The 27810-nt window shown below is 36.5% G+C and overlaps 1 protein-coding gene across 1 annotated transcript; it reads right to left on the bottom strand.

The window, feature by feature from the left end:
• Positions 1 to 576: 576 nt before the first annotated feature.
• LOC306857815 (GDNF family receptor alpha-1-like) lies at positions 577 to 27810 on the bottom strand. Its single transcript, XM_079397999.1, has 9 exons — positions 27300 to 27810; positions 26643 to 26951; positions 26338 to 26421; positions 9394 to 9745; positions 9071 to 9180; positions 7748 to 7882; positions 5076 to 5275; positions 3050 to 3094; positions 577 to 2011 (listed from the first exon to the last, which is right to left on the bottom strand). The coding sequence occupies exons 1-9, from the start codon at positions 27358 to 27360 to the stop codon at positions 1877 to 1879; spliced, it is 1431 nt and encodes a 476-aa protein (XP_079254125.1). The 5' UTR covers positions 27361 to 27810; the 3' UTR covers positions 577 to 1876.

Raw genomic sequence — 27810 nt, 5'->3', positions numbered from 1 at the left:
ACATTTGAGTTTAGGATTTTTTTTTTAGGTCTGCTAAGCTGGTTAGTGACTTTTAAGTTATCAATCAAACTGACAGGACCTCACTAAACCACAAGAGCTTTTTATGGCTTCCTGTTCATGTGTCAAGTTTAATGTTGTAAACTGTAAAGCGTTTAACTATTTTTGCCCGTGAAGGACATACTGGCAAAGTGAATCGAATGGGGCTAATCCATAGGAGATGTAGACACTCAGTTTATCTCCTATTTTAGTAATGAGAATCCAAGAGCGCTTCAATTATAGTCTTTACACATTTACTGACACTGGCAGCATGTCTGGTTTAGCACTAAATGGCACAGTCTGCCAGAGAACTGTCTGATGTGCACTTCAATGGTGAATACTTTTGAGCTCAGGGGTTTTAACACTTTCTGATGCCATAAACCTCCAAATATAATGATCCATTTTATTCCTCTTTCTAAAAGTATTACAAATATTAGCGTAAATATTTACTTTGACACTGTAACTGTTTGTATCATATATACTGCCATTCAGTTTTGGGTCGGCAGGATTTTATGAATGATTTTGAAAAGAGTCTCCTGTGCTCACAAAGGCTGCATTTATTTATCAAAAATATCCAAAACTTCTGGTTTGAAATCCCTGTTATACTTCACACATATTTTCTTGTTTCTGAAGTAAAACAAATGAAATGAAAAAAATAAAACAAGTTAAAAGGCCTTCTTAAGTTTGTTTAATGTAAGTTTCTATTTGCTCTTTCATGTCTTACAGCCCTGTACTATATACGTACATATTTATATTTCTTTTTACAGCTAACCAGTACAACAACAATGCAGAAATGATACTTGGAGAGCACTTCTTTCAGATGAGCATAAGTAACCTTTCTCACTGGATGTACATAAATCACATTTGACATATACTGGACTGTGGTATCAACCCTCGTAGTTACTTATGAATTTCATCACTAAAACTCAGGTCAATATTCACATAACAGAGGTGATACAATAGCCGAAAAGGTTTCCTAGATTAGAAATAAACTTAGAGAAGCATAATATGGTAATAATATTGTAAATAAAGATGGTATTTACAAGTAAATATCCAGGACGAATGGCATGTCCCAAAAGTAAGCACTCATTCTCATGGTGTGTTTCACCAGAGAGGATAAGAGCTAAAATAGATGTGACATTTGCAAATTTAAAGGAGTCTAGAAACTCTCCCCCCCAAAAAAACGCTTGTGTTTTGACGTGATAAATTGCCGTGTCTATCCTGATTTCCCATACCGTATCATCTAAGCTGGAGCACTGCAAAAAGTCACTGCCACTTTGAGGGAGAATAGAGTCTGTAGGTCCTAATAAGGGACAGGAGCAGCAGGTTTTGCTGATAAGCCTTCAAAAAATTCTGTGCACTGCTTAACACTGTTTGAGTACAAGTTGGAGTTTGCAGGCTTTCCTGTGGCATCAGCTCAGAGAAAATAAATGATCATCTCCAGCACCCTAGTATACAGAAGCTGCGTCAGTCTTTCACTGTCAGAAGTGGTTCTTGCATCTCCATGCATCTCTGTTTTCTCGACCAGATCTTGCTGTGATGGTAGAAAAAAAAATTGCAGCATAATACGCCACATATAAGAGTTCGGGCGACACCTGTTTGCAGAAAGTTTTTCGCAACAAAAGTAATCTTAGATGACCTTCCACTGACATTCAAATATGTCCATGTTTGTCCGTTATCTCCGATAAGTGAGAAAAAATAGCAGGTGGACCAAGAATAGTTTCATCACACTGAAACACCACAGAACCACAGAACCACTTGCGGAAAAACAACATTTTTGTATGGTACAGAGGCAGCGGTAGCAGTCCAGCAGCAGGTCTGATAATGACATTATGAGCGGCTATAATGTCTGTGGGGCTGTTAAAGGAACTGAGACCAGAGACAGCAGCAGCACAGTCCAGTCCAGCAGGCAGATGGCAGTAGTTGAGCTCCGAGCTATTGCATTAAAGCTACCGGGGTCATTCAGCTGCGGATCCTGTGGAAAAAGGTCATGTTTCCATATTGTTAGTCATTCTGATATTTTCTGATTCTTTTGTTCTTTTTTAGAATTTTAGAAGCCTTAAAATGTCACAGTTTAGGCAATATGGGCATCTTGAAACACTTTTTTTGAAAAGCTATTTGTTACTTTTTCTTGTAATTGTCTTCATATATTACAAATGCAATTTACAGCTCACTATTGCAAGTTTGTCTGTTAATGCAGATTTTTTTTTATCTCACACTTGGGACTTTCATACCTCTCTCTTCTAGTCGCAATTACAAAAAAACACAGTCACAATTATAAGAATAAAAAATAAAACCGGTAATTACGAGGAAGTTGGGATTTATTTCTCATAATTGCCACTATATCACAGTTGTGGCCTTATGTTACATACGATCGCAGTTGTAAGATTAAAAATTCTCAAAATTGTCTCATAATTATGACTTAATGTCTTGTTATTGTGACTGTGTTTCTCTTACAACTGTAACCTCATGACATAAAATATGAGAAATAAATTAAGAGATTATTATGAGATATAAAATATTTGAAATAAAGTCCTAATTGTGAAATACTTTACCTCATAATTACCCATTTTATTTATTCTTCTGAGGTGGGGCTTTCATATCTTAGTGTACCTTTATGGAATGGAATCAAACAGGCTGTTCAAACAAGATATGTTTTGCATTTAAAAGAGCTTAATATGCCCTAAAACATACTGATATCCGTGTAAAAATTTATAAAATTAATAAATAATAAAATATAATAATAGCTGTACAGGTAAATTCAGCTTAAATTATATTAAACTTTTAAAAAATGTGTTGAATGTAGTATAATTTAAGTTGAAATTGGTTAAAGTAATGAAAAACCTTAAGTTATCATGACTTATTGAACACATCATTTTTTACAGTGGGATGCAGCAGCAACAACACGTCGCAACATCCAACAACGTCCGCTTGATTGCATAGAATGCATCTTATGTGAACAGTCCCTTATTGACTGGAAAATGCAAGGTGAGTAGAAATGTACGGTTCTTACCACACAAAGAACATCCAGAGTAACATTACTTTTCAGTTTCTGAGCCTATAAAGAAAGAGAGAAAGAGGCCAGCTGAAATACGGGCTAAAAAGTCAATTACTTGCAAGAAGCTCTTCAAGGTTTTGTGTTATAAACCATTTCTCACACTGAAGCATTTCCATCCAGCAACCCTTTAAACTGAGTCTAGGGCGATCTAAGTCAAGCACAGCTACAATAAAGCACTGTAATTCACCACAGCAAATAGAGGTCATATAGCATTGGCCTCAAAGAGAGGTCTTCTGAGTGAAATGTAATGTTATGATAATGAGCCCCACAGCCCACACACAAACACCACACGTACACAGCGCTGTGGCCAGGAGCTCTCTCTGAGGTCCTGCTTCTGCTCAAATCAATGTGCTGTGTGTTTCAATGTGTGCAGGAGGCCAGTGTGTCTACATTAATATGTGACGCACTAATACATTTTAATACCCAGTTACATGAGATTCTGTTCTGTTATCCCGTTTCCCACAAGCACACACACACACACAAGTTGGTTTGTTGGAACGATAAATTCCTCAGAGAATTTGGAATATAATAAAGGTGCCGCACAATGGAGAGAGAATGGAGCTAATTCTTGCGAAAAGCATTGTGGGATAGAATGATTAATAACCTTCCTGGAAGTCTATCTGACGAAAGAAACTCTGTCTACTAATAAATCATAATATTGTTATTACTCCAATATGATGAATTGTTGTGCTATATCTGCAGGAGTGTATCCTGGTATTCTGTATTTGAACTGTATTATGAGCTGCAGATGTTGGGAAAAAATTATAATTTTCTAAGTTAAATACAAGTTAAGCTTTATCAACTGCATCTGTAGCATGCTGTCAATTATTGAAGAAAATAACTGAAAAAAGTGCTTTGGAGGACTAACTAATATTTAATGTTACCAACTTCAAGAACTCAAGTCTCCAATTGAGGCATTTATTAGGCCAAAAACATAAAAGCCCAGATGAATGCCTATGCACTGGCTTTTTAATATTTTTGGTCTGATAAATGCTTCACACATGTGGATACTTTGTGCATTGTTTGTTTTTCCTCTCAATTTTTTCCTTATAATTTTAATGTTGATTATTTTCTTTTTAGAGATTTTGCTTTTTTAAACCAGGGTAGCAATTTCCGATTAAAAAAAAATCCTAAATTCAATGCATTTAATGAAAATAAAATATATTTTTAATTCAGTGAAAGAAAATAGCAGAAATACCTAAGATTTATTGTGCTTTTAAGAGTGAATGTTATACTTTAACCATGCTAATAAGTGCATCATTTTCCTTTTTTTTTCCTTTTTTTTTTACAACAATGGACAAGTCAGACATTATGCTTTAATCAACAGTTTATGCTCAAGAGTATATTTAACCTGGAATATTCCTATAGATCTATATCTGTGTGTATGCCAGTCGTTTTAGAGACCACGTGTGTGCCAGTCGTGAAGTTAGATTTGCAGATGATTGGTGAAGATATGTTTCCCTCAGAGAGATTGTATTGGGTGGGTATATCCTGCTTAAGGGTGTTCCTCATGTTAATGTGCCAGCCAATTAGCTCATTTCTACCCAGAGGCCCTATGTGTGTGTTATCGCTGCAACAGCCCACATACATCAATCAAAAGTAAACCCTCATCTCACTCTGAGGCTCAGAAAATGAAAGTCATCGTATGCCAAGTAAAGCCTGAAAGCATCCAAACAAGCTGCCGGCTGTTTGTAAAGTTGACGTAGACTGTGCGTCTTTAACCATCTGTGTGGGCCAACAGCAACGTGTGTCTGACTGACAGCTGTCGTTCACCATCAGAGATAGTCAATATGGTGGTTTAAAAGGTGATTCGAAAACACAGATTGGGCATCTGGGCAACATTTTACACTGCTTTTTTCACGGCACTTTCCTAATCAACAGATTAGGAATAAACAAGTTAGATAAACAGATGACTTTCAGAAATTAGTATATAAATTTCAGGTCATTTCTGTAAATATAACATGCCGCTTGCTTTCAGTACCTGCAGACTTCCACAGAAGCTGTAGAGATGGTCCGTGTTACTGTCCAGGTCATTGGTGAGAGCTGGATCATCCAGTGCGTTGGATGTCCTGTCCCGTCCTCTCTGTGGAGTGTAAGGGTCAGGTGGAGTGGACACGATGGGCGGCTGCGGTTGCCACACACCAACATCTGTGCCGTTACCAAATGCCTGGATGGCATTGCCTGCGTAATGCAGAAATAAAGAAAAATGTTTCAAATCATTCAGTATATAACAATTGGCTACATTTAAAAAAAAAAAAAAAAAAAGTTGGAATTTGAATTGAATCAGCCACACCCCCAGGACGTTGAATTGCAATTAAATTTTTTTGTTTTTTTTTTACTGATATATAAAAACAGTTTTTTTCCCCTCAAAACTACACCCATTATTGTCAAAACAATTAACAGAGTTCAGATCAGTTTTTAGTTTTGCCTCAGAGAGCCACAAAATGTTCCGATCAAAATTAGTTTTTTTAAATTACAATTTTGTACTCTGTTTGCCACCTCAATTCAAATTCTGGAAGAGTGTTATTTTAGTATAATTTTATACTATTATAGTATTTATTAATATTTTAAAATAGTGTTTATATTTAGATCAGTTTCAGTTTTCATGTGATTTTTGTTTCATTTTTAGTAATTGTGCTTTTGTACATTTTAGTCATTTTAGTTTTTCAAGTTTCTTTCAAGTCTAAGATCTTAATCTTACCATATTTTATTCCAGCTTTATTTCAATTAATTAATTTTTTTTGCTTTAACTGAATTTCCAAAATGCATTCTCAATTCAGCCCTTGACATGTTGCTATCACACTTTTGGTCTCTTGTTATCTACACCTATTTGGATATTAAGAGCTTCGCTCTTCATCTCTTAATACTAAAGCAGATGAACTCTGATAAAGAGGCACTTAGCCTCTGTGTAAGTGCAGTAAGACCTTCACTTACTAAGTTTCTGGGACCTTTCCGGTGATAAAACGGAGGAGGCCATTGTGACTCAACTGATTTTTTTAAATGACTTTATTCTGAAGAGCACTTTTGACTTCAGAGTCTGTTATTTACCTCTTGCCACAGAAAACTAAAGGGCAAGAGGGAGATTATTGATGGGTACTCAGGTTAAGAATAAGCTGCATGTGTATTAAGTACCATCTATTGACAGAGACGAGGGTAGGCTGACCTTATTATTGAGTGAGCATTGAATTTCCAAGCAAGCTCATTCTGTTTCTTAAGGGTTAAAAACTCACAAAGCCTCATTCTGCATTTTCCATTGCATTGCTCGCATAAGAATGGATGTGTATTCCAAGCTAAATTCTGGATAGTTTATATACAGTAGATTTAAAGGCTTAAAGGACAGATTTTTTTGTTTTGTTTTGGGGGGTACAGTCAGACCGTACAACATGACCCTTGAGTAAAAGCCAAGGCAGACTGTGCAACATCAGCTGTACTTATACATCTTAGCAGACTTTAAGCGAAGGAGGGAGTATATTGACTGTTCATTCTTTAGGAGCAAATTCAAGGTCATTTTGACTGTACAATTGTAACATGAGAGGATGATCTTTATATTGCATCATATAGACAAGCTAACATTCTTCTCTCGCTCTCTCTCACATGTCTTTAGTTGCTGTGCTTATTGGTTCATTATTAGATAGCCATCAAATGAGTGGCCAGATTCAAAAGCTAAGAAGGGAAGTAATCGACCACTGGTTTAATTAGTCAGATTTATTAGAAAAATAATTTAAAGCATTTAACCTAATATGATAATAGAGGCTTACGATTTGGAGCTGATTTTTAAAAATTCATTCAAAACTTCAAAATTTACTCTCATGTTGGTCTAAACCTCTATGACTTTCTTAGTTCATCCCATGGACACTCAAGGTGAATAAAAAGTATTGGTACTTCAGAACCAAGTCAAAAACCAACACTAACTACTAATTGAGCATAAACAAAACTGATTTATATCAACATAAGTGTGCATTAGTTCAGTGCAAATGCATCCTAATAGACCTTCTGCTGTCTGTAATGTCAGTAATGGGCCCTCCGTGATATACAAATGTGTTCATTACAAACTAGAAAGAGCTAAGAAAACATTTTGCTGATGCTGTCTCATGCTGTTTGAACTCCTTGACATCTTGTTGGACTGTCTTTCTCTTTCCCTCCACCTCTCTCTCTATTGGTAAACACAAAAGATGAGAACGTGTCAGAAATTAGGTGTGGATGTGGCGTGACTTGTGTCGGTACTGCTGTATCATCCGGGCTGTCATCCTAAAGGCCATTGTCTCATGTAGACAAATCCTCCCATCTGCTCCCTGTCTATCTCCCTGTGTCCAGTTCATCTAAATGGATGTTTTGCAAAATAATGCAAGCTTTCCCTACTCTTCCAGGCCCACGGACACCTGAGTAATGCTTTATTGCCTTTTTATGTCAATCCCCCCTCTCAGCAACCCCATTTAAGACGGATTTCTCTGTCTCTCGGCCATCAGACTGCCCTGAACCGCACAGCAACACAAATCACAGAGATCAGATTTACTGGTGCAGACTGTGAATGATTATGAAGACGCAATGGAGCAGAATTCAGCTTTAGAGTCAGTCTTGATGGGCAAAATCTGTCAGAATGGCATGTGACCAATGATATAGCAGCAGCAGCAGCTGTGATTGAAGTCTACTTACGGAGACAACGGTTGTTGGTGAATAACTCTGTGAACTTGTCACACTCTGCTTTTCCGTTTCCACTGTTGCTGCAGTCACACCAAGGTGACACGCTGATGCCAGGGGCACGGAGGTAGTTCGGAGTCATCACCGTGCCTGTGTCACACATAGCAAGGGGCAAAGTTCAAAGGACATTTATGTTGAAAACAAGGACGTTTATAAAAGGAGATTCTAACAAGACATTGGCTGTGTCTCAAAACTTAGCAAGCAGCAATTATAGACAGCATTAGGGATCATTAAGGTTTAAAACATTCCTGATCAAAAAAAGCATGTTGGATAGATAGTTTAGTAGGTAAGACAAACAGTGTGGAAAGGCAAAAGGCATTATTTTATCCTTAACATTACATAACACAGATGAGTAGTCCAAGTACATTCAAATGTGAAATATACAGTGGCCCCCAACATTTAGACACTTAAAAGTGTATGAAAGTCATTTCATTAGATACAAATTTTTAAAGGGACAGTTCACCCAAAAATAAAGGCCTTCTGAAACGAATCGATAAGTTTGTGTAAGAAAAATATCCATATTTAAAACTTTATAAATATGTCCGCGTGTTCACGAGAGAGTGGCATTCCAGCAGATGATGGATGACGTAGGTGTAGCATAAGCTGGATGGATGCACTTTATTGGACTTTTTTTTTTAACATAACTCTGATTGTATTCATCTGAAAGAAAGAAGGTTATATACATCTAGGATGGCTTTAGGGTGAGTAAATCATGGGGTAATTCTCATTTTTGGGGAACTATCCCTTTAAGCCAAGTGGCACCTCAACGAAATTTTAATGGATGTATGAAGCCAGTTACATATGTTACATGCAGTTCATTGTATTACCTATGGACATGATCCATCAGAACACCAGAATATATGCATATACTATGTTTATTGGTTTTAGTTTTTGAATGTTACTGATTTTTTTTTTAATAATACACTACTATTTAAAAGGCTAGGGTACAATACTTAATACTTTTATTCAGTAAAGATGTATTCAATTGATCAAAAATAAAGGCATTTATAATCTTAGAAAAGATTTCTAAATAAATGCTGTTCATTACATCAAATACGTTTTTGAGGGCATTTTCCATGGAACAACCATGTTTTTCTGTACATTTACCATAGTAATTTCATTTTTGAAATTAGCTTTGATTCATGGCACTCTAAGGTACTATGGTAATGACATGCTACACATCCAAAGACCATAGCACATGAATTTCAGTACCATGCTATAAAATATCCTATATAGTACTGTACTGCCAAAATAATTTATTGACGCGAGTTAACTCACCAATAAGACCTGAATATGCCAGCAGACAGTCAGCATAGTTTTCCTTCAGACACCCAGAAATCGAGCGCACCTCAGGTTGACAGTTGGTAAGGAAGTCAGCTAAACGAGATCTGAAAAAAATTAAGCAGGAATGAACAAGAATCCACATGCCACATCTCCTCATTAAACAGACTCAGCACACGAGTGACAGTCCGGCAGTCATCTCTTCTCAAAGACCATCCACCCCACAGGATAAATAATGAACTCGCTGAAAAGTATAGTGAATATTCCAGCACTCTCCTCCTTACTCCGTGACACGTAACACAAGCTGTCTTTTAACGTACCTGCAGATGTAGTTGGTCTTGCAGGAGGCTTGTAAGGAGAGACAGTTGGGTTTTTCTTTGTCCTCGTAGGAGCAGGCTGGCACGATGGTCTGACGTCTGCGTTCGGAGCAAGCCGTGTGATCCCCAGAGGGGCAGGAGCAGAAAAGCATGCCGTAGCTGTGTTTCGGTGGTACCTTGTCGAAGAACTGCCGAAGGGCCTTGTGGCACTTGCGCTTGTTACACACCTCAGTGGTTGAGACTCTACTGGTGCAGGGACTGATGTAGAAGGAGCGGTACTTCTTACACGTGTCATTCAGGTTGCAGGCCTTGGCAGCGTTAAGGCAGTTGTTGTCCTTTGTAAAGGCCGCCTCACCTGTGCGGGCAGAGATTTAGGGGGAGAGTTACGAACACTACTGGATGATTTTACTGATGCAAGTGTCGTAAATGTCAAAGAACACTTGCTGAGAGTGGGGCAACTGTTGACCTTTTAGGACTCTCTGTGAACGTCCTCTGGCTGAGGTCGTCCCGTATGGCATTCACAGAACTAGAGGCCATATGTCAGCCAGTATGTGGTCTGTGTGAAAGTAACTGTACTACTAATTGATATTCAGGAAAATTACAGAATTTTATTCCCAGTAGATTTAAAGATGAAGTGTGTAAAATACATTCTCCTGTCCTGGCTTGTTAGCGACAACTGCAAGTAAGCCATTTGTAGGTTGCTTACAATGAAAAGCGTCAATGCTTTGTTTCTGTAGCACTTTCAAATTATTACTTCTGTTTGTTTGAGCTTCCACGCACAGCAACAGTGGCTCAACCAATCGTGTGAGTTTGGGCGGGGCTAACTGTTTGACCAGCCAATGGCTGGAGTGTTTGGGAAACCTTTTTGAGAATGTAATATACACACACTACCATTTGGGCTCAGTAAGATTTTTGAATGGTTTTGAAAGAAGTCTCTTATTCTTATACCAAGACTGCATTTATTTGATCAAAAATAGATTAAAAGCAGTTATATTGTGAAATGGTATTACAATTTAAAATAACTGTTTTATATTTTAATATATTTTAAAATGTAATGTATTCTTGCGATGGCAAAGCTCAATTTTTAGTAGTCATTACTCCAGTCTTCAGAGTCACACGACACATCAGACATCATTTTGCATGGTTCTCAAGAAATATTTTGAAAACAGTTGTGCTGCTTAATATTTTTGTGGAAGAAGTTAAAAACTTTACTGTCACTTTTGGACAATTCAGTGACAATCCTTGAATAATTAAAAAAAAAAAAAAACACCCCACATTTTTGAACGGTAGTTTATATATGTCTACATAATTCGTTCATATAGTTAATTCTCATCTCCAGTCTATAGTGTGTCTGAAAATAAAATCACATGAACGCAATTTTTTTCTCATTTATTATTGTTTCTCAATTTCTTCAACAGATCCCACTCAAACTGCCTCAAGCATACTGAGACTCAATTTCCAGACCTTTTTCATGTATTTCCCACCAAGAGCTGACATCCTGCAGAGTGTTGCAATTAGATAAAGCAACTAAACTCAGTTTAAAATAGGTTTTATTTGTGTTGTGTTTTAATCTTTTGCCTGAAGAGCTTCCCTCAACTGCTTGTACACTTTTCCTGTTGTTTCCCTCCTCTCAATCTACACAGCATTTGCATCTCTTGAACAAACAACCTCAGGTGAATGCTTCACTTTCACTCGCATGGATAAGTTCACAACCCTGAAAACTGTTTGCCTTTCCTCTCTCTTTTCTAAACAGTCTTTTTGCTTTAATACACATTCCTAAGAACACAAATGCTGTCAGACTATTTAGCAATGCAAAAAGAGAGAACATAAGCATGTACTGTATACTGTGCTGATATTGGATGGCATAAGGTTTATTTTGGAATAATGATTATCTGAATGTTTATTATACTTTTAATTATATGATTATTTACCAAATGAATAAATGGACATGAAAAAGTTAAAATTATTTGAATAGGCTACATGATAGATAGATAGATAGATAGATAGATAGATAGATAGATAGATAGATAGATAGATAGATAGATAGATAGATAGATAGATAGATAATAAACTATTTTAGCTTTGTAGAAGATTTGGTTGCCAGAGAGACAATGGTCAGTTATAATGTTTAGCAAAATGTATATTTAATATATATTTGTATAATATAAAATAGATGATAAAAGACTGACCAATCAGAATCAACTCTCCAGTGAGCTGTGTAATAAGTGAGGATATTCTTCTTTACCTAATGATGACTCAGTCTTCTCTCGTCTCCTCTGCTTCCCGCTTCAGTAACTCAACTTTTTTCCCGATGCGCTGCAGATCTCGCATGTGCATGGAATGCTGCATTTTGCAATTATGTGTTTTGATGAGGAATTTGTGCTTATTGTGGGCTTTCATGAGATGACTAGATGTGATTAAATTTGAAAGCCACCTAGTTCCTTGAGGTTAATCACCTATTACAAAAACCATTACTTACGTTTGACAAGCACGTTGACATGAGGCTCAAGGTTATTGGATGGATCTTTAAGTGTTGATTAGAAGTTGCAGCCATGTGGACAGGTTCTTCAACATGTCAGCCTATAAAACGAATCTATATCTTCTTGTGATACACTGATCCTGAGCTGCATTTATAAACATAATGCAATATTAATTTATTATGGTACATTATTAAAATAACTCATGGCTATTTTACAGCACAGGGCATATTTATTATTATTATTATCTGCTATTTTATATTTTAATCTACCCCCCACCCCCTTAAAGTCAATTGCATTTGCTTTGATATTTTTGTGTAAAGGAACAGTTCACCCAAAATGAACATTTGCTGAAAGTGTACGCAGACCATCCAAGATGAGTTTGTTTCTTCATCAGAACAGATTTGGAGAAATTTAGCATTACATTCACCAATGGATCATCTGCAGTGAATGGGTGCCGTCAGAATGAAAGTCCAAACATCTGATTACAACATCACAATAATCCACAGTAATCCAAAGGCACCAGTCCATTACGTCTTGTAAAAAAAGCTGCATGTTTGCAAGAAAGAAATCCATCAAGGCATTTTCTACCATCACTTCTGACCAAAATATGAGCCCATAGTTCATAATAACTCTTTCTCCAGTGAAGAGAAAGTCCTCTGCTGTCCTCTCACATCAAAATCTACTGACATATTTTTATAAATATGTTTTGTCTGCTTTTTTTTTACTTGTAAATTGGTGCTTGACCTGTGCCTATTTCTCTCCTGATTCAGACAAGACAACTTTCTCAACTGAAGAAAGCAATATTATGGATAGAGGACTCATATTTAGCCAGAAGCATTGTAAATGGAAGATTCTTACAAACACACATCTTTTAACTTCACAAGATGTTAATTGATGGACTAGAGTTGAGTTGATTACTTGTGGATTATTGTGATGTTTTTATCAGCTGTTTGGCTGCTCATTCTGACGGCACCCATTCACTGCAGAGAATCTAAGTGATGTCATGTTAAATTTCTCCAAATCTGTTCTAAAAGAGAAACAAACTCATCTCCATCTTGGATGGTCTGGGGGTGAGTAAATTCTCAGCATATTTTCATTTTTGGGTGAACTACTCCTTTAATAATTCAAAGACATCCCAAAAAAAACAAAAAAAAACACATCATGTCCGTAGTCTGTAATGCCATCGTATTTTTGGTCAGTGCTGGAACTGTGTGTATAATGACCTCAGCTTACATTCTTCAGTGTCTATTGTGAGCCAGAGGCTACTTGGACTGAGAGCCTGGCCATGCGCACTTCAGAGCAACAAATAACGAGCAACAGTATGTGTGTGTTGATGTGGCCTCCTGCTCAGGCAGCAGAGAGCTCTGTTGTTTATTGCTCTTTGGGTGCAGGAATAATAAGTGAGCTCCTTAGTCGCTTCCTTAAGTGGCCTGAGAGATTGAGAGTGCTGCAGACACAGAAAAAGTGCTGATGGCAGAGACCTGGAGCTTTTCTGGTGGATGCTTAATAATCTCACAGCTTTCCTCCAACTGTTTCAATCCAATAAAAACACATGCCACTGCAGCAAATCAAATCATACGAGGACTCATCCTCCATAATTGATCTCCCACTCTCTCTTTCTCCATGTCTGCCCATCTCTCCCATCTTCACATTCTTGCTTTCGTCTTGCCTTTTTGATTTGTCTTTCTTTTTATTCCCAAAACTTTCATTTTCATTCTTCCTTCCTTCCTTCCTTCCTTCCTTCCTTCCTTTGTTTTTCATTTCTTTTGGCCTTCCCTCCTTTATTCTTTTCTTCTTCCTCCCGTCTTTCTTTCTTTATTTCTTTCTTTTTTTCCTCCCTTCTTTCTTTTCTACTTGTACTTGTTTCTTTAGTTTTTATCTGTTTCCAACTGTTCAGATTTTCCAAAAATACCCAAATTTGCAATCAGAGGCTAGAGATTTTACAACATTTCTCATCAAGACTCATTCCAAGATTCGATTATCAGATCTATTCCTTTAATAGCGTTATATTCATTATGTATAACAATAACTGTCTAATTTGTTTCTTTATTTTTTAGAAGATACATCTAAAACACTTAAGTTGATACTTCAATGAAACATGAACCGAGAGCTTCATTAAATCTCCTGAGCTGTGAAAGAGCAGTACAATTCATCTTTGGGTAGTTCCCTGTATTCAGGTCTTTTTAGAAATGAAGCTAATGAGTAAATTGGACCGTAAACTTCTATCAATTAATGAAAGTGCTGTTGCAGCAGAATGAGGGTTTATTACAAGATGAACCCTTTCTGACCATCTCTGGGCTCTTTAATAAAGAGAGGACTGCTAGTTAAACAACACTGTGTAAAAGACTATCCGCTTAAACTGCTGTCCAGGGACGTTTAATGGCCCTCTGAAGTGATGCCTGCCAATGGCTGACCTCTGGAGCGCGCTTTAAGGGAATTAGCCAGTCCAATTGATATTTGAAAATATCCAATGGATGTGGAGTCTATTGATTTATTGATGAGTGTCTTTTACCCAAAATAAATGAATGAACGCACTGATCCATGTATGTTTACAGAGCAGATCCATCTGAAGCTGATGCAGCTCTGCTCGAAAAGATTGGCAGTTGGAAGCATCGATCAAACGACTGACGAGGTGAAACGCAGGACAACTTGATAATGAAATTTACATTAGCTCCAGAGATCATCCCCTCAAATGTCTTCAAGAAGAGGCTGAAAAGATGGCAATCTTCTTCAACATGCTTTTAATTAACTCTCTCTGCATGCCAAACAAGTACGGTATGTTACTTCAGCAAACATCCTGACAATTCTTTTTATAATTAAAAAAATATTCAAATGTTAGACCTGATGCTTTTTATGTTATTGATATTACTTAACTATTAATATTGGCATATAGCATACTGGTTGTTCTAAACCATTTTTTTTTTTACATGTATCAAAAATGTCTATATTTACTTTGTTTAAATCTATTTAATAATTAAAATACATATATATTTTAATATTTTACTTTCATTAAAGTTTAATAATGTTCTCTAGCATGTATGTTTTTGATGTGGTAGCAAAATTAGTATTTAGTATGTTGAAATGGTTTTGGTAACTTTTAAAATCATTGCATGGTGAGCTGGTAGATTACACTAGAGATGGTGAACTGCTGACCCCTAACAGGCTGATGTAATGGACACTTTAGCCAGTTCCCAACAGCGCTGGCATATTGATATGACCTCAAATAATTACCAAAGCCGGAGGGATTTGGGGGTCCAGTGGTGTATTTGATACTCCAGTGGTGCCGTGAAATTTCAGCAATGTCTGGGAGCTGCTATTGTAACAGTGACAATGGAGGGAGTCACGTGACTGCTGGATGTTTGACTATGTGTGTTTTGGAAGCAAGAGACGGAAAGCTTTTAGGAGCTTGAGACTGTTTGAGTAAATGATGACTAGGGGCTATATGTGTGTGTGTGGCTGTGCATGTCCAACTGCCAAGCAATTAAACTGCATAAAATCTCATGAGTGTAATTAATAATGAGTACAGTGTTGATGGCTTTCAATCCAGAAGAAAAATCAATGTCTAATAAGACATAAAACTGGTATTTGATGTTTTACCATAAACAACTGCCAAGTAATTTCCCTCTGGGTTTCTGCCTTCAATTTACATACATTAGCAGTAAAACATACAAGCCACTATTTATTAATCTGTGAGAAACCGAGCCAAGACTGAGCCATTAATAAACTGAGAATGAAAGAACGATGTATGCAGGGTGTAAAATGAGCACTCACTGAGTGCCAAATGCATGTCAGACTGCCTTTGGCAGCTAGAAATATGGAGATACTCGTCAGTTTGCCGGTAACTTTAACAGGAACTGCAACATAAGACCAGATTTAACTTGAATTCAAAAAATGTTTGCCTGACCTTCACGGATGTGAGCGATTCGAATCAAAGACATACAGCTGCTGCAACTCACACATCCTGTAACAATTTTTCTCTTCATAGGATTACCTAGGATGCTTAAAGTGTCTATTTATGTGTGGAATTGCATATATGATATAGCATATAATGCTGTGAATTATACAGTGGTGTGCTGTTATTCAGATGCATGGGGAAAATAGCTAAATTACACCAATTTTAAGGGGACAAATGTATTTTTGGTCCTTATTTTTAGCTATTTTCCCTCATTTGTAATAAAACATGCCATATATAATTTCAATGCTTGTAAAAACAATCGTCAAAGCATCTTTCCTTGGAAGGTACAAAAATAATTTTAGTCCCTGCATTCATCCTTTTGTGCCACACCTCCCTTTGTTTACAGATAAACATTTCATTATAGTTAAAATCAGCACAGTAACATTGAAGCGTGCTCCAAATCAGACTTGTTTGGACATGAACATAAATGTTTTTCCATAAAAAGAACTTGAATGGCTTATAAGGAGACAAAGAAAAGGAGCTAAAGTGAGATACAGATATATAATATGTGATAAATCCACTGATGAATGGAGGCACAGTCTTAAAAGAGAGGGAGGGGGGTGGTTGCGTTCCCCTCCCATACACATTCACACAATATTGGACTCAGGAAATGATAACTATAGGCTTCATACATCACAAACACTGAAGCACACATCCACAGCGGGGGATCAGTCCTTAGAGACTGACAGCATAGAGCTGTCAACCCAGCCCATTAGAATAAAGGATTTCTTCTTCCTCTCGCTAGGCTTCTCTCCAAAATCCACTCCAAAGGATTTGTATTATATATGTTTGACAGCCAATACACTCTCACGGTCTATTCAGTCTGTACTCTTCTGCTGTGTGTGGATGTTTGAGTCTTTCTGTGCGTGTGTGTGGGTCATTGTATGTCCTTAATCTCAGCGGTGACAGATGACGTGACTTTAGGTGACCTGAAATGCTACGGTCACGCAAGCTCACACGATACTGCAGTGCAAGCACATTGTGATCGGTTAAAAAAAACATAGGCAGCGGTGTCGTTTACAAATACCGTATAAGATATCAACAGCGTTAGATGTGAAAATATGAACAGTTATGCTGTATTATGCAGTGCTCTGCTTTTAACCTGTTTAATGATGTGTAGTTAATAAAACTAATCTTTTGTTATGACAAGGTCAATGACATACAGATACAGCTTTATGAGTTATGACCTTCTCAGCCTGTCACGTTTCAAAAATTATGATGCAGAACATAGCATGTCCTTTCATACATGAATACAATAGAGGAGTGATATTTATTCAACTGTTTTCGCTCAATAGAAAACTGCATCGTCTTTTAGGGAGAAATAGTGGCGTGGATTTGAAAACAAATTGATTCTTTGATTCATTGGGAATTGAAAGTTAATTGCATTCATTACTTCAATCAAACTACATATTACATAAGAGCTGAAACAGGGATTTTTAATCATTTTAAATCTATTTTTTAATTCTATTTAACATAAAGAGTCATACAGGTTCACTCACCAATAAACTGGTTGACTCTTTAAGTTAAACCATTACAAGTATTTATTTTATGCTAATTTAATTGCACTTTTAGGGACCGTTCACACGGAAAACATTTTTGATTTGAAAAATGCAAGACATTGGTTAATAGTCAAATACTTCTGTTTAGCACATTTACATAGAAAACTATGAAAAAGTGTTGCAGTGAAATGGAAAACTTGTGTGAACGGCTGCTTAATTGTCAAAGTTTGCCTCCTTTCCTTTCCTAATTAAGAAAATTAGCCTGAATAAGCTTTGAATCAAGTGGATATCAAAATTTCTTGAATCAAACAAATCTTTTTTAATGCATTCCTTTTATGCTGCACCAGAGTGTTTTGAATTTTTGGCTTTTTCTATGAATTTTCCTCCTTTTTGTCACACTTGACAGAGTTATTGATGCTGAATGATCTGTAATCAACCATCCAGACATTTGTAATTACCAACGCTTATGAGCTGTACACAACACAGCATGCACAAGCTTTAAATGTCATTTTTGCCTCCAGCAGTCATCAAGCTGTTTATGTGTTTTCTGACAAGGCCAACATATTTCTCATAGCGTGAGATGAAGGGGATTTAGGACATTTGATTTGTGTTACTCAGTGTTTACATGCTCATCTCATAGCAGAGTTTTATTATTTAATGTGGAAAACAGTCTATCTCTATAAAAACATGAAGCGTTCTGTCTGTTTGTCTCTCGCTGTATTTTCCTTGTGTGGCAGCTGGTTGGGATTCATGAACCGTACAGCCCTGGCATCCATGTCAATGATGTGAAATGAGATTGGAAATCAAATTGCACTTCCAAACAATAACTGCTGACAGGGCCATTTTTTCATATTTAATATCCTCTTCCTCTCTTATAGGCTTTTTGCCATTCGTGCCAATACCAGTGAAGGTCTGAATTGATTTTCTTAAAACAGACTATGGCAATTCAAATGAACATTACGCATATGAATATCATTCTGCTGAATGTTTAAAACAATTATAGGATTTACTGTCATTATGGAGATAATGAAATTATGGATCAAAACCTTCACTAAGTAAAACACATCCAGAAATAAATTAGCCCAGCGTTTTAAAAAATATATGTAATAACATTGAAAAGGATTTTAATTTCGTATCCATCAGATTCCTTCATAATCACCCCATTACTTCTTTCAATAGACTCTCTGTCTGTTTCACATTCAATCAAATTATTTCTCTGGATGAGTGGCGTGACTGAATACAACTAAATTGATGCAACTCATGAAAGGAAGCAGACCATCTTGCATGAGAAGAGAACGTGATCCCTCCGCTCTCAATGCATCTCAGTTCTCTTAGAAAACATGGCCACATGGGACTTGTTACTACATTCTGGACCAGCCCGAGGGTGTGAATAATTCAGATGGCCAGGGCAACCTCGGTTCTGTGTGTGAGAGAAAATGGATGCCGCTATATCTCCATGAGATGGTGCACTGCAGTTGTGAGGGCATCAGAAACAGTCAGGGATGTGTACTTCATTTCCATATAGTAGATCTGTTTGACCTAAACCAATTATACATTGGCACTTTTTTAAACCACCACAGCAGCAATTACACACACACACACACTCATAAATACACTGCTGTTCAAAAGTTTGGAGCCATTGAGATTTTTTTTAAATTAATAATGCATTTTAGTCAGCAAGGATAAATTAATCTCAAATGATAGTAAAGATTCTTGCATTTCTCCATAAATATTAGCAAAAGAAAGAGTCATAATCCTTAAAGACTTGTGAGCTTTTCAGTTTTCACAAAAAAATGCAGCGCAATGTTAATAATAATAAAATAACAGAAATTTGCACATTAGAATGATTTCTGAAGGATCATGAGACACTGAAGACTGAAGTAATGGCTGCTGAAAATTCTGCTTTGTATCACCGGAATAATATTGTAATAATATTTCACAGTATTACGTTTTTATTTTTTACCTTTTTTCTGATTAAATAAATGCAGCCTTAGTGGGCATGAGATATTTCTTTCAAAAACATAAAAAAAGTCATAGATACTTTTTGAACATTTGAATAGTAGTGTGTATGTATATAACATGTATGTATAATATGCTGTATATATAATCAAATGCTATAAATGCAAAACAAAAACATGCTCATTTTGACAACGTATAGTGAGACAAATGAATAGCTATTTGTGATCACTATATTATTGACAAGCCTGCAGACCAAAGCTGGGACATGAGAAAATCAATTAACAAGGCATGGAACAAGATTCATCCGTCTAAACTGATAGAAGTAACTGATAGCTAAACATCTTCTTTTCCAGCCTTCACTATGTTCTTTGGTTCCACACATTTATTTGACCCTCATGTTCACTCCAAGAGACACTTTACCCAAAAATGAAATTTTGTCAGCATTTAGTCATTTTGAGCTTGTATGACTTTCTTTTTTTCTGTGGAACACAAAATATATTTTGAAGAATGTTTCAACAGTTCAAAGTCGGATCCAGACAAAAGTAGATATTTAAAAATACACAAAATGCTCCACAGAAGAAAAAGTCATACAGGTTTGAAAAGGCATGAGGGTGAGTAAATGTATTTTCATTTTTGGGTGAACTATCTCTTTCATATTCCATTATAAATCCAGCAATGGCTGCTATTCTCTTTGTCTTCATTGCTCCAGCTCCTCACTGATCAGGTGGCACTACTCTCGCTCTACAGTGACAGTATGATCGCTCTTTGTCTCTCATGACCGCTTCTTTATTGATTTATGGAAAGGACCGTTTTAATTCAAACACTGCCAGGCGAATATATTCCAGTGGTTATTTGGTCTGAATATCTCATAATTAATGACACAATAAACATGTTTGTTTTGCCATAGCACCGAAAGACAAAGAAAGTGCCATATGACCTACAGTAAGGCCATTAATGTTTTAGACATTAATAAAGGGACCCAAAAATTACAATTCTTTCATCATTTACTCATGTTGTTCCAAACCTTATTACTTCATTGAATGCACAAAAACAATGTTCCTCAGAAGAAAGAAAGTCATACATTTGGAATGACATAAAGGTGAGTAAATGATGACAGAGTGTTCATTTTTGGGTAAACGATCCCTTTAACTGTGGAAAACCTAATAAGCTTTAACCGTATCATCAAGTTGCCTGCCTACTGGCAACCATTGTACAATTCAGTACAATTCAATTCTGCCCAACCCTTTTGGCTACTTTTTCACTAAACAAGGCATGTCTTTCCTCTTTCACATGGCAGATTTTCCCCCTCCGTTTTTCTTGTGATCCCATGGCTGAAGGGGATCTGTTACTAAAGCCTCAAACCCACAAAGCTATGAAAAGCTGGAGGGTGTGCCATCAAATAATGAGGACGGAAAGTGCCTGTACAGCAGATTGCATACAGACGCATCCTGAACAAAGAGTCATCTAAGAGGCATCAAGTCCATAACCCAGCTTCTCATAAACATGACGTAAAACGTATGTGATTATTCGATCTGTTTTGGCTGCCATTACCTCAATGATGCACCATGGAGAATAGTAAGTTTGTTAAAGTTTAAAATGCTAAGTTGGAGGGTGAATTGTCTTGCTCAGCAATCATTAGCTGCTTAATGTGGCCATTCATATTGATCTTAGTTATGTTTCTGACAGGAAGTGTAACCTGAACACATTTACTGAAACACTGGCGTTTTTGCATTAGAGCTCAGGACAGCTACAATTAGATGAGCAGGCATTTCTGTTAGTCAGGACTATGAAAAGAGTTTGAGAAAGTTGATACCCTGGTGACTATGTTTCGTCTCTTTGCTTGGCCTCATGTTTGCCTCAAGGATTTTCAGTACTGTGTTTCAATGCTGTGCACCAGACAAGTTCTCAAGTCTCTGCCATACAGTCTCAAGTCTGTCACAGACTAAGTCAAGTCGCTTGTCACAAGTCTATATAACATCTCAAATCCATTAAAATTAAAAACAATTCTAGTTAGAAATTGCTTGTGATGTTCCTTATTTGTAAGGAGGTTTAGATTGTCTACTAAAGCATGGGTTTTCAAACTGGGAAGTTCATCAACTGGAACAAATTTGGCATAGAAACTAATTTTCACTTAGAAATTGCTAATTTCACCAACAATTACAAAGAAAAAGCAAATAACAAATAGATTAAGCATGACATTTTTAAGTTTGAAATAATATTTTCTTGTAAAGCATACTCCTTAATCATTGCTTTATTTAAAAAATTATGTTGTAAAGAAAGAAATTAATAATTTTGCTTTCTAAAGAATGGTCAGAAATTAATCCCAAGCTATGTTTCCATCCAAAGTTCCGAATTAAACTTATGCGCAAAATTGGAATATCACATAAAACATTTGCGAATAAAGCATCGTTTCCATCCAGTGAGTTGAAGAGAACAAAATCGTCACTTCCTGATTAACTTGCGCTAAATATCATGAAGAAAAAATTTATTTGCTGCAGTGGCAGAGGGCACTGTATATAATAATGTTTGTATACAATAAATGACGAGCTTCAGAACGTGCAGACGAAACGCAGTCATGTTATCTTATTATGGAGCACACTCTTAAAAATAAAGGTACTTCACGATGCCATACAAGAACCTTTTTGTCTAAATGGTTCCATAAAGAACCTTTAACATCTGAAAAACCTTTCTGTTTCACAAAAGGTTTTTTGTGGCGAAAGAAGGTTCTTCAGATTATAAAAAAGGTAAGAGAAGGTTCTTTAAAGAACCTTTGACTGAATGATTCTTTGTGGAACCAAAAATGGTTCTTCTATGGCATCGCTGTGAAGAACCTTTTAAGAATCTTTATTTTTAAGAGTGCACTTTGACAAGACTTTGCTCTATCTTTTTTAAATGACAAAACTAGCATTTCAGATGCTGTGCAATGAGATCTGTTTGTTGATTAGTCCAGTTATGCTGTCCCATCGCAAACTCACATGTCTTTTTTCATATGCCTCAAGGAATTTATTCAGTAAAAGTGTTTCCATCGTAGTTTATGCGCATGTTTTCTTACTGGATAAGAGATGTATCCTACTTAGTTGAATGCATAAGTATTTTTAAGAATTTATGCGCATTTTGGCGCTTCCATCCAGCGGTTTTTATGCGATATTCCAAAATACGCATAAAAATAGGTGGACATAGCTACATATATTTTACTCTATTAACAGCCATAGTTTTATGTCTCTCATCAAGTTCATACATATAATTGTATCGCACGGTAAGAATGGTAATTAATAACGCATTAACGTAAATGAATTTTAAAAGCACTCATTTTATTAGTTCGCGATTAACGCAGCGCACATTTTCTGTTTGACCCGTGGCCTAGCTCGTAGTTGGAGAAATGGAGATGCACAGTGTTGCCAACTTAGAGACTTTGCAGACCCCTTTAGTGACCCCCCCCAGCCCCCCCTTCAAAAAAGCACCTAGCGACAAATCTTTAGGGTTTGCCCAAACCTTATTTAGTTTCTGAGACTCGCTGGTACTGCTACGCGAACGCAAGGTCTTGCTGTCCCAGTGCGTGCACACACCTTTCTCTCTCTGTGTGTCTGCATTGTTCAGCGAGCGGCGGAGAGGAGCAGTGCTTTCAGTTAAACACAGCTATTATGTTGCTTCTCTAATTTTACATGCAAGTTTAGCCGAAATCACAGCACGGCTATTGTCATTATCTTATTTGATTTCATCAGACGACGGCTCGATTATCTGGATTTTTGTGCAGATTAACATATGGGAGAGCTGGTTATTTAGTCTTAATGGGTCAGTCACTATTTCATATTCATTCCATTGTCTGACAACAGAAAACTGTTTTATTGAGAATTTAGCTGCATCAAAATACAGCATGTGGGCACAGAGAGGCAAACAAACCTAATAATAAATGTACATTTTGCATGTTCAGAAGAAGTGAGCTGCCCTGTCATGCAAAAATGTAAACATGTTTGTGTAAGTAAATTGCTCAGTGCAAAGAAAGAGAAGTAATGGGAACCTGGAATTTCTTTTTTCATGTGTCTAATAGACATGAACAAGTTCTTTGAAAAACATCCATGACCTAAGAAACATGTCTAGTCTTCATGCTCTGTTGACTATGGTTTCAATAATAATAAACATACATTTGCATAAAGCATCCATATTTGTCCATGCTCATGTTGATTAGAGTATTAAAAACTTGAAAATTATTAATTTAAGGTACATTTAGAACAAATAAAAATGTGCGATTAATCACAAGTTAACTCATGACAATCATGTGATTAATCGTGATTAAATATTTTAATCGATTGACGGCCCTAGTATTAACTAACACAAACAAACAACGAACAATGCATTTATTACACTATTAATAAATCTTTGTTAATGTTAGTTAATGAAAATACAGTTGTTCATTGTTTATTCATGTTAGTTCACAGTGCATTAACTAATGTTAACAACTTGTGATTTTAGTAATGCATTAGTAAATGTTGAAATTAACATTAACTAAGATTAAATGCTGTAGAAGTATTGTTCATTCTTAGTTAATATTTACTAATGTTGTTAACCAATGTTGACTAATGAACCTTATTGTAAAGTGTTACCAAGTTTTATATAGCCTATAGTTTATAGTTTTTAGTGTAATTAAAAATATATATAAATTATAGTTAGCACTAATTGCTTGTGACGTTTCTGATTTGTAAGTCTCTTTGAATAAAACATCTGCTACATGAATAAATGTAAATATACTCCAGTCCAAGTCAAGTCTGAGAACAGTTTATTGATTGAAGTTGACTGATGTATTTATAGTTTGTAAATACTGCCAACAATAGGGTTAATACACTGATCCAAAAATACCTGACAACCATTTGAATTTGGTGCTTGTTGGCACTGTGTGAACGAGCCTCAGACTGCTGTGAACAGCCTGAAAACACCCACACAAGGTGTTGTATTGAGATGTCCCACTGACAATAAGAGATTAGGGTCAGTTATTATTGGGGTCCTGTGTGTGGGCTGATTCTGTGGTTCATGACAGTAAATATAAAAGCACTTTATGGACAGGACACACAATGAACACTAACCAACCAAAGGTTTTTTGGCATATTAGGCACTGCTCAAATTACTTCCTATCTCTTTTTCTCTCCAAACTATTGTGTTAAACAATGGGGTTGCTGCTAGTCTTGGTTGATGCAGTTTATCATTTTGATATAAAAGGTTTTCAACAGTTTCTTCGAACTTGTATAACCCTGACACTGCACCACCTCAAGAACGGGAATGTCTCTCCATCTGGGCCATATAGAGATCTGGCACAGCAGCTCTGGGTCTCTCAACCAAATCAGTTTTTATTGAAGATGCACTGGCAGCGGCCATAAACATCCTGCTCACTCCTGTAAAACCCAGCTGTGAATTATTACTAGGGGTTGCTGGAACATGCCAAAACCGTTGCACCTTTTTTCCACTATTTTTTGCTCTAGATATGCATGGAATAAGTAAAGAGGTTCGCTGTGAGATTAATATTCAATTGTGTTGCATCCAAATATGATGGTGATGTACAACACCTGTAGCTGGCTGTTAGATACACAAATGCACAGAAGCACAGCAAAACAATGGCAAGCCTGTGATGTTCATTTCATAATAATGCTCTAATAGCACCAGACTGATGAATAAATCTATCTATCTATATCACGATTAATTGCATGCAAAATAAAAGTTTTTGTGTACATATTATATGTGTGTACTGTGTATATTTATTATGTATATATAAATACACACACATGCATGTATATATTTAAGAAAAATATGTTATGTTTATATATTAAATATATTTATATATAATATAAATTATATAAATATAAATATATACATGTACATATTTTCAAAATATATTCTGTATGTATGTGTCTTTATATATACATAATAAACATACACAGTACACACACATATATTATATAAACATACAATTTTATTCGGATGCGATTAATCGCGATTAATCGTTGCCCAGCACTAATGTATCGACATCTATTTGTATACATCTATATCTATATAAATACACAAAATAAATATACAAAAATAGTCTATTAAAACGCTTTTTTATTATTATTTTATATTCAATAGTTGTGTGTGCTTTGTATTTTATCCCTACACTGAAAAAAATATTGTGTAGAAACTATTTTCCCTCAGAGATTGCTGGAAAATTTCACACAAAAAATCCAAAGAAACAGTAAGTAGCATTAAATGTGCAAAACCTTGAAATAGTGTTTTCTTTTAAAACATCCTCTAATATATATATATATATTTTTTTTTAATTCCAACTTTCAAAAATCTTTTGAAAAAATGCATGGCAACATGTGTGTCAAATGCTACTGAAATCAATTGCTAGTTGAGTCTCAAATTGGGTGCACAGTGCTATTTGTGTACCACACGGGGTGGAACACTCCAAGTAGTGTTCCAAATCAGTCACTTTTGAGTTTCTATGTTGGTTAGAATGCTGCCCATGTAGGCAGCGAGGCAACTCACTAGATTTTGGAACAGAGCTACTGCATGTCTGTCACATGGAGATTTACTGCAGAATTTCTACAGCTTAGATTGAGAGATTCAGTCAGTGTTATGTTTATCACCAGCAGACCTCACCTTAGCTGAACAGGGGAGGAACAGCGCCATCTACAGGACAAGACTAAACAGTCGCCATCAAGCAGCACTTGTTCTGTTAGTCCTCTCTATAGGAATGCATTAGGCATTGACTCTTTTCCAAGGACATCACTGAAACCTGTGCACTCAAATCTCTAACATCCATTACAAAGCACGCTTTCATAAATGACTGATGCAGGCGGGCCATTAATAAGCCACCAGACATTTAAATTGAAATGAATTCATTCGGCAGACACTTTTATTTGTAGCCAAATGAGCATACCTCAAGAACGAGGCAGGGAAAGAGCACATACACATATACCTAAGACATATTACGCACATTACGCATACAGACAAAACAAAAAGCTGGCAAATTATTTGTACTCAGTGTGATAAGTGTTAGGTGGAGATAAATGGTCATCAGACTTACCTGATATTATTGGAGCCAGGCGAAAAATATCAGACAAACGGCTGTTTACTGGTTCATATGGTGAGTCCTCTAGCAAGTCGTTGGCTGGAAGATAAACACCAGCAAAGAACCAGTAAGATAGTGTAGTAGAAATAGTAATTTAGCATGTAAGAACCCAAACTGTTTACAACCAGCACTTTTGAACTTTTGGTTTGGGTTATTAAAGCTCTGAATGATTTCTACTGCATTTCCAAGAATTACAGTGGTCTACCAAGCATGATCATATATATCTCATATTGGATTCTGTTGATCCTGGATCTGCTCACCCTGTAAACTTTGGTATATACTCCAGAAGATGCGCAGGCAGTTTTTCTCTTTCTTCATTCCTCTCCTACACTTGCAGTCATACAGGGGACTTTGCTTCATGGACTCTATGGCGTTCCTGCACTCGTCCTGCGCCTCGGGTTCAGCCAGCATGCTGAAGTTACCGGCTCTCCCGGCCACACACTGTCTCATGGTTCGGTACTTGGTGCTGCAGCCGTACTTCGCCAAACACTGTTCATGAGCCCTAACGCAGTCCAGCCGAACCGACCGAGACTGTGAGATCGTATCTGCCTTTGAGAAGTGCATTAAATCTGTGCAGGGAAAATACAAAGTTACAGATGTGAATGAATCAAACACATTGTTACCACGGTTTTCTAATGGTCATAATTAAGGTGATAGCACTTACCTAGTTACTTTGGTGGACCCAATTCAAACAAATATAGACATCTTATATGATAAAATGTTTAACATGTTTTTATTTCCTATTAATTCCTGCTATTTATAAAATGTATCAAGTAATAATTAGGAGTTAAAATTAATAACAATAAATGTTAACAATCATAAAAAAATCATAAAATGTTTCTATGTTACGGCATTTAGGTGTTACAGATGTAACGCGCAAACAAATAAGCTACTGGAACACATGCATCTGGACTTACCAAGGACAGGCAACATTATCCAAAAAGTTGCGAATATCATCGTTGCTTTATTCAGATCCATTCAGAGAGCAGAGAAACAGGTTAAATGCGATATAGAACAATTTCCACAATAAATCCATTGCGCGCCTGCAGCGCACTGGTGAGGAACAAGTGATCAGACATCATATACACATCCGGACAGACTCCAACAAGCGCTCAGTGCTGCTCTGATTCACACACCCCACGAGAACAGAATAAAAACCAATACTGAGAGTTCTGATATTACGATAAAAACACTAATATCGCGACATTGCGTTATATTTAACCTTTTGATATCCTCTTTATCAGTCGGTCAAAACATCAGTTTGTCTTAAAAATGTATATGAACATGAATAAAAGAAAATTCCAAAATTATTTAAAGTTCATGTCAGTCCACATCAACTGTCAACGTGTGCTGTTGCGCGCTCAGTTGCCCGACAGTTTGCATGTAAGGTCGAAGTACGCGCACTAAGTGTGAAGATTCTGCGCATGT

The sequence above is a fragment of the Barbus barbus genome (assembly GCF_936440315.1).
Source record: "Barbus barbus genome assembly, chromosome: 38".
Classification (NCBI taxonomy): Eukaryota; Metazoa; Chordata; class Actinopteri; order Cypriniformes; family Cyprinidae; genus Barbus; species Barbus barbus.
The sequence above is the reverse complement of the archived record's forward strand: the minus strand, read 5'-3'. Positions and strand labels throughout refer to the sequence as shown.

Coding starts and splice junctions, on each gene's coding strand:
- LOC306857815 (XM_079397999.1), bottom strand. CDS start 27,360: ATGGATCTGAATAAAGCAACGATGATATTCGCAACTTTTTGGATAATG. Junction 26,422..26,642: donor TATATACCAAAGTTTACAGG/GTGAGCAGATCC, acceptor TTTATCTTCCAG/CCAACGACTTGCTAGAGGAC. Junction 9,181..9,393: donor AAGACCAACTACATCTGCAG/GTACGTTAAAAG, acceptor AATTTTTTTCAG/ATCTCGTTTAGCTGACTTCC.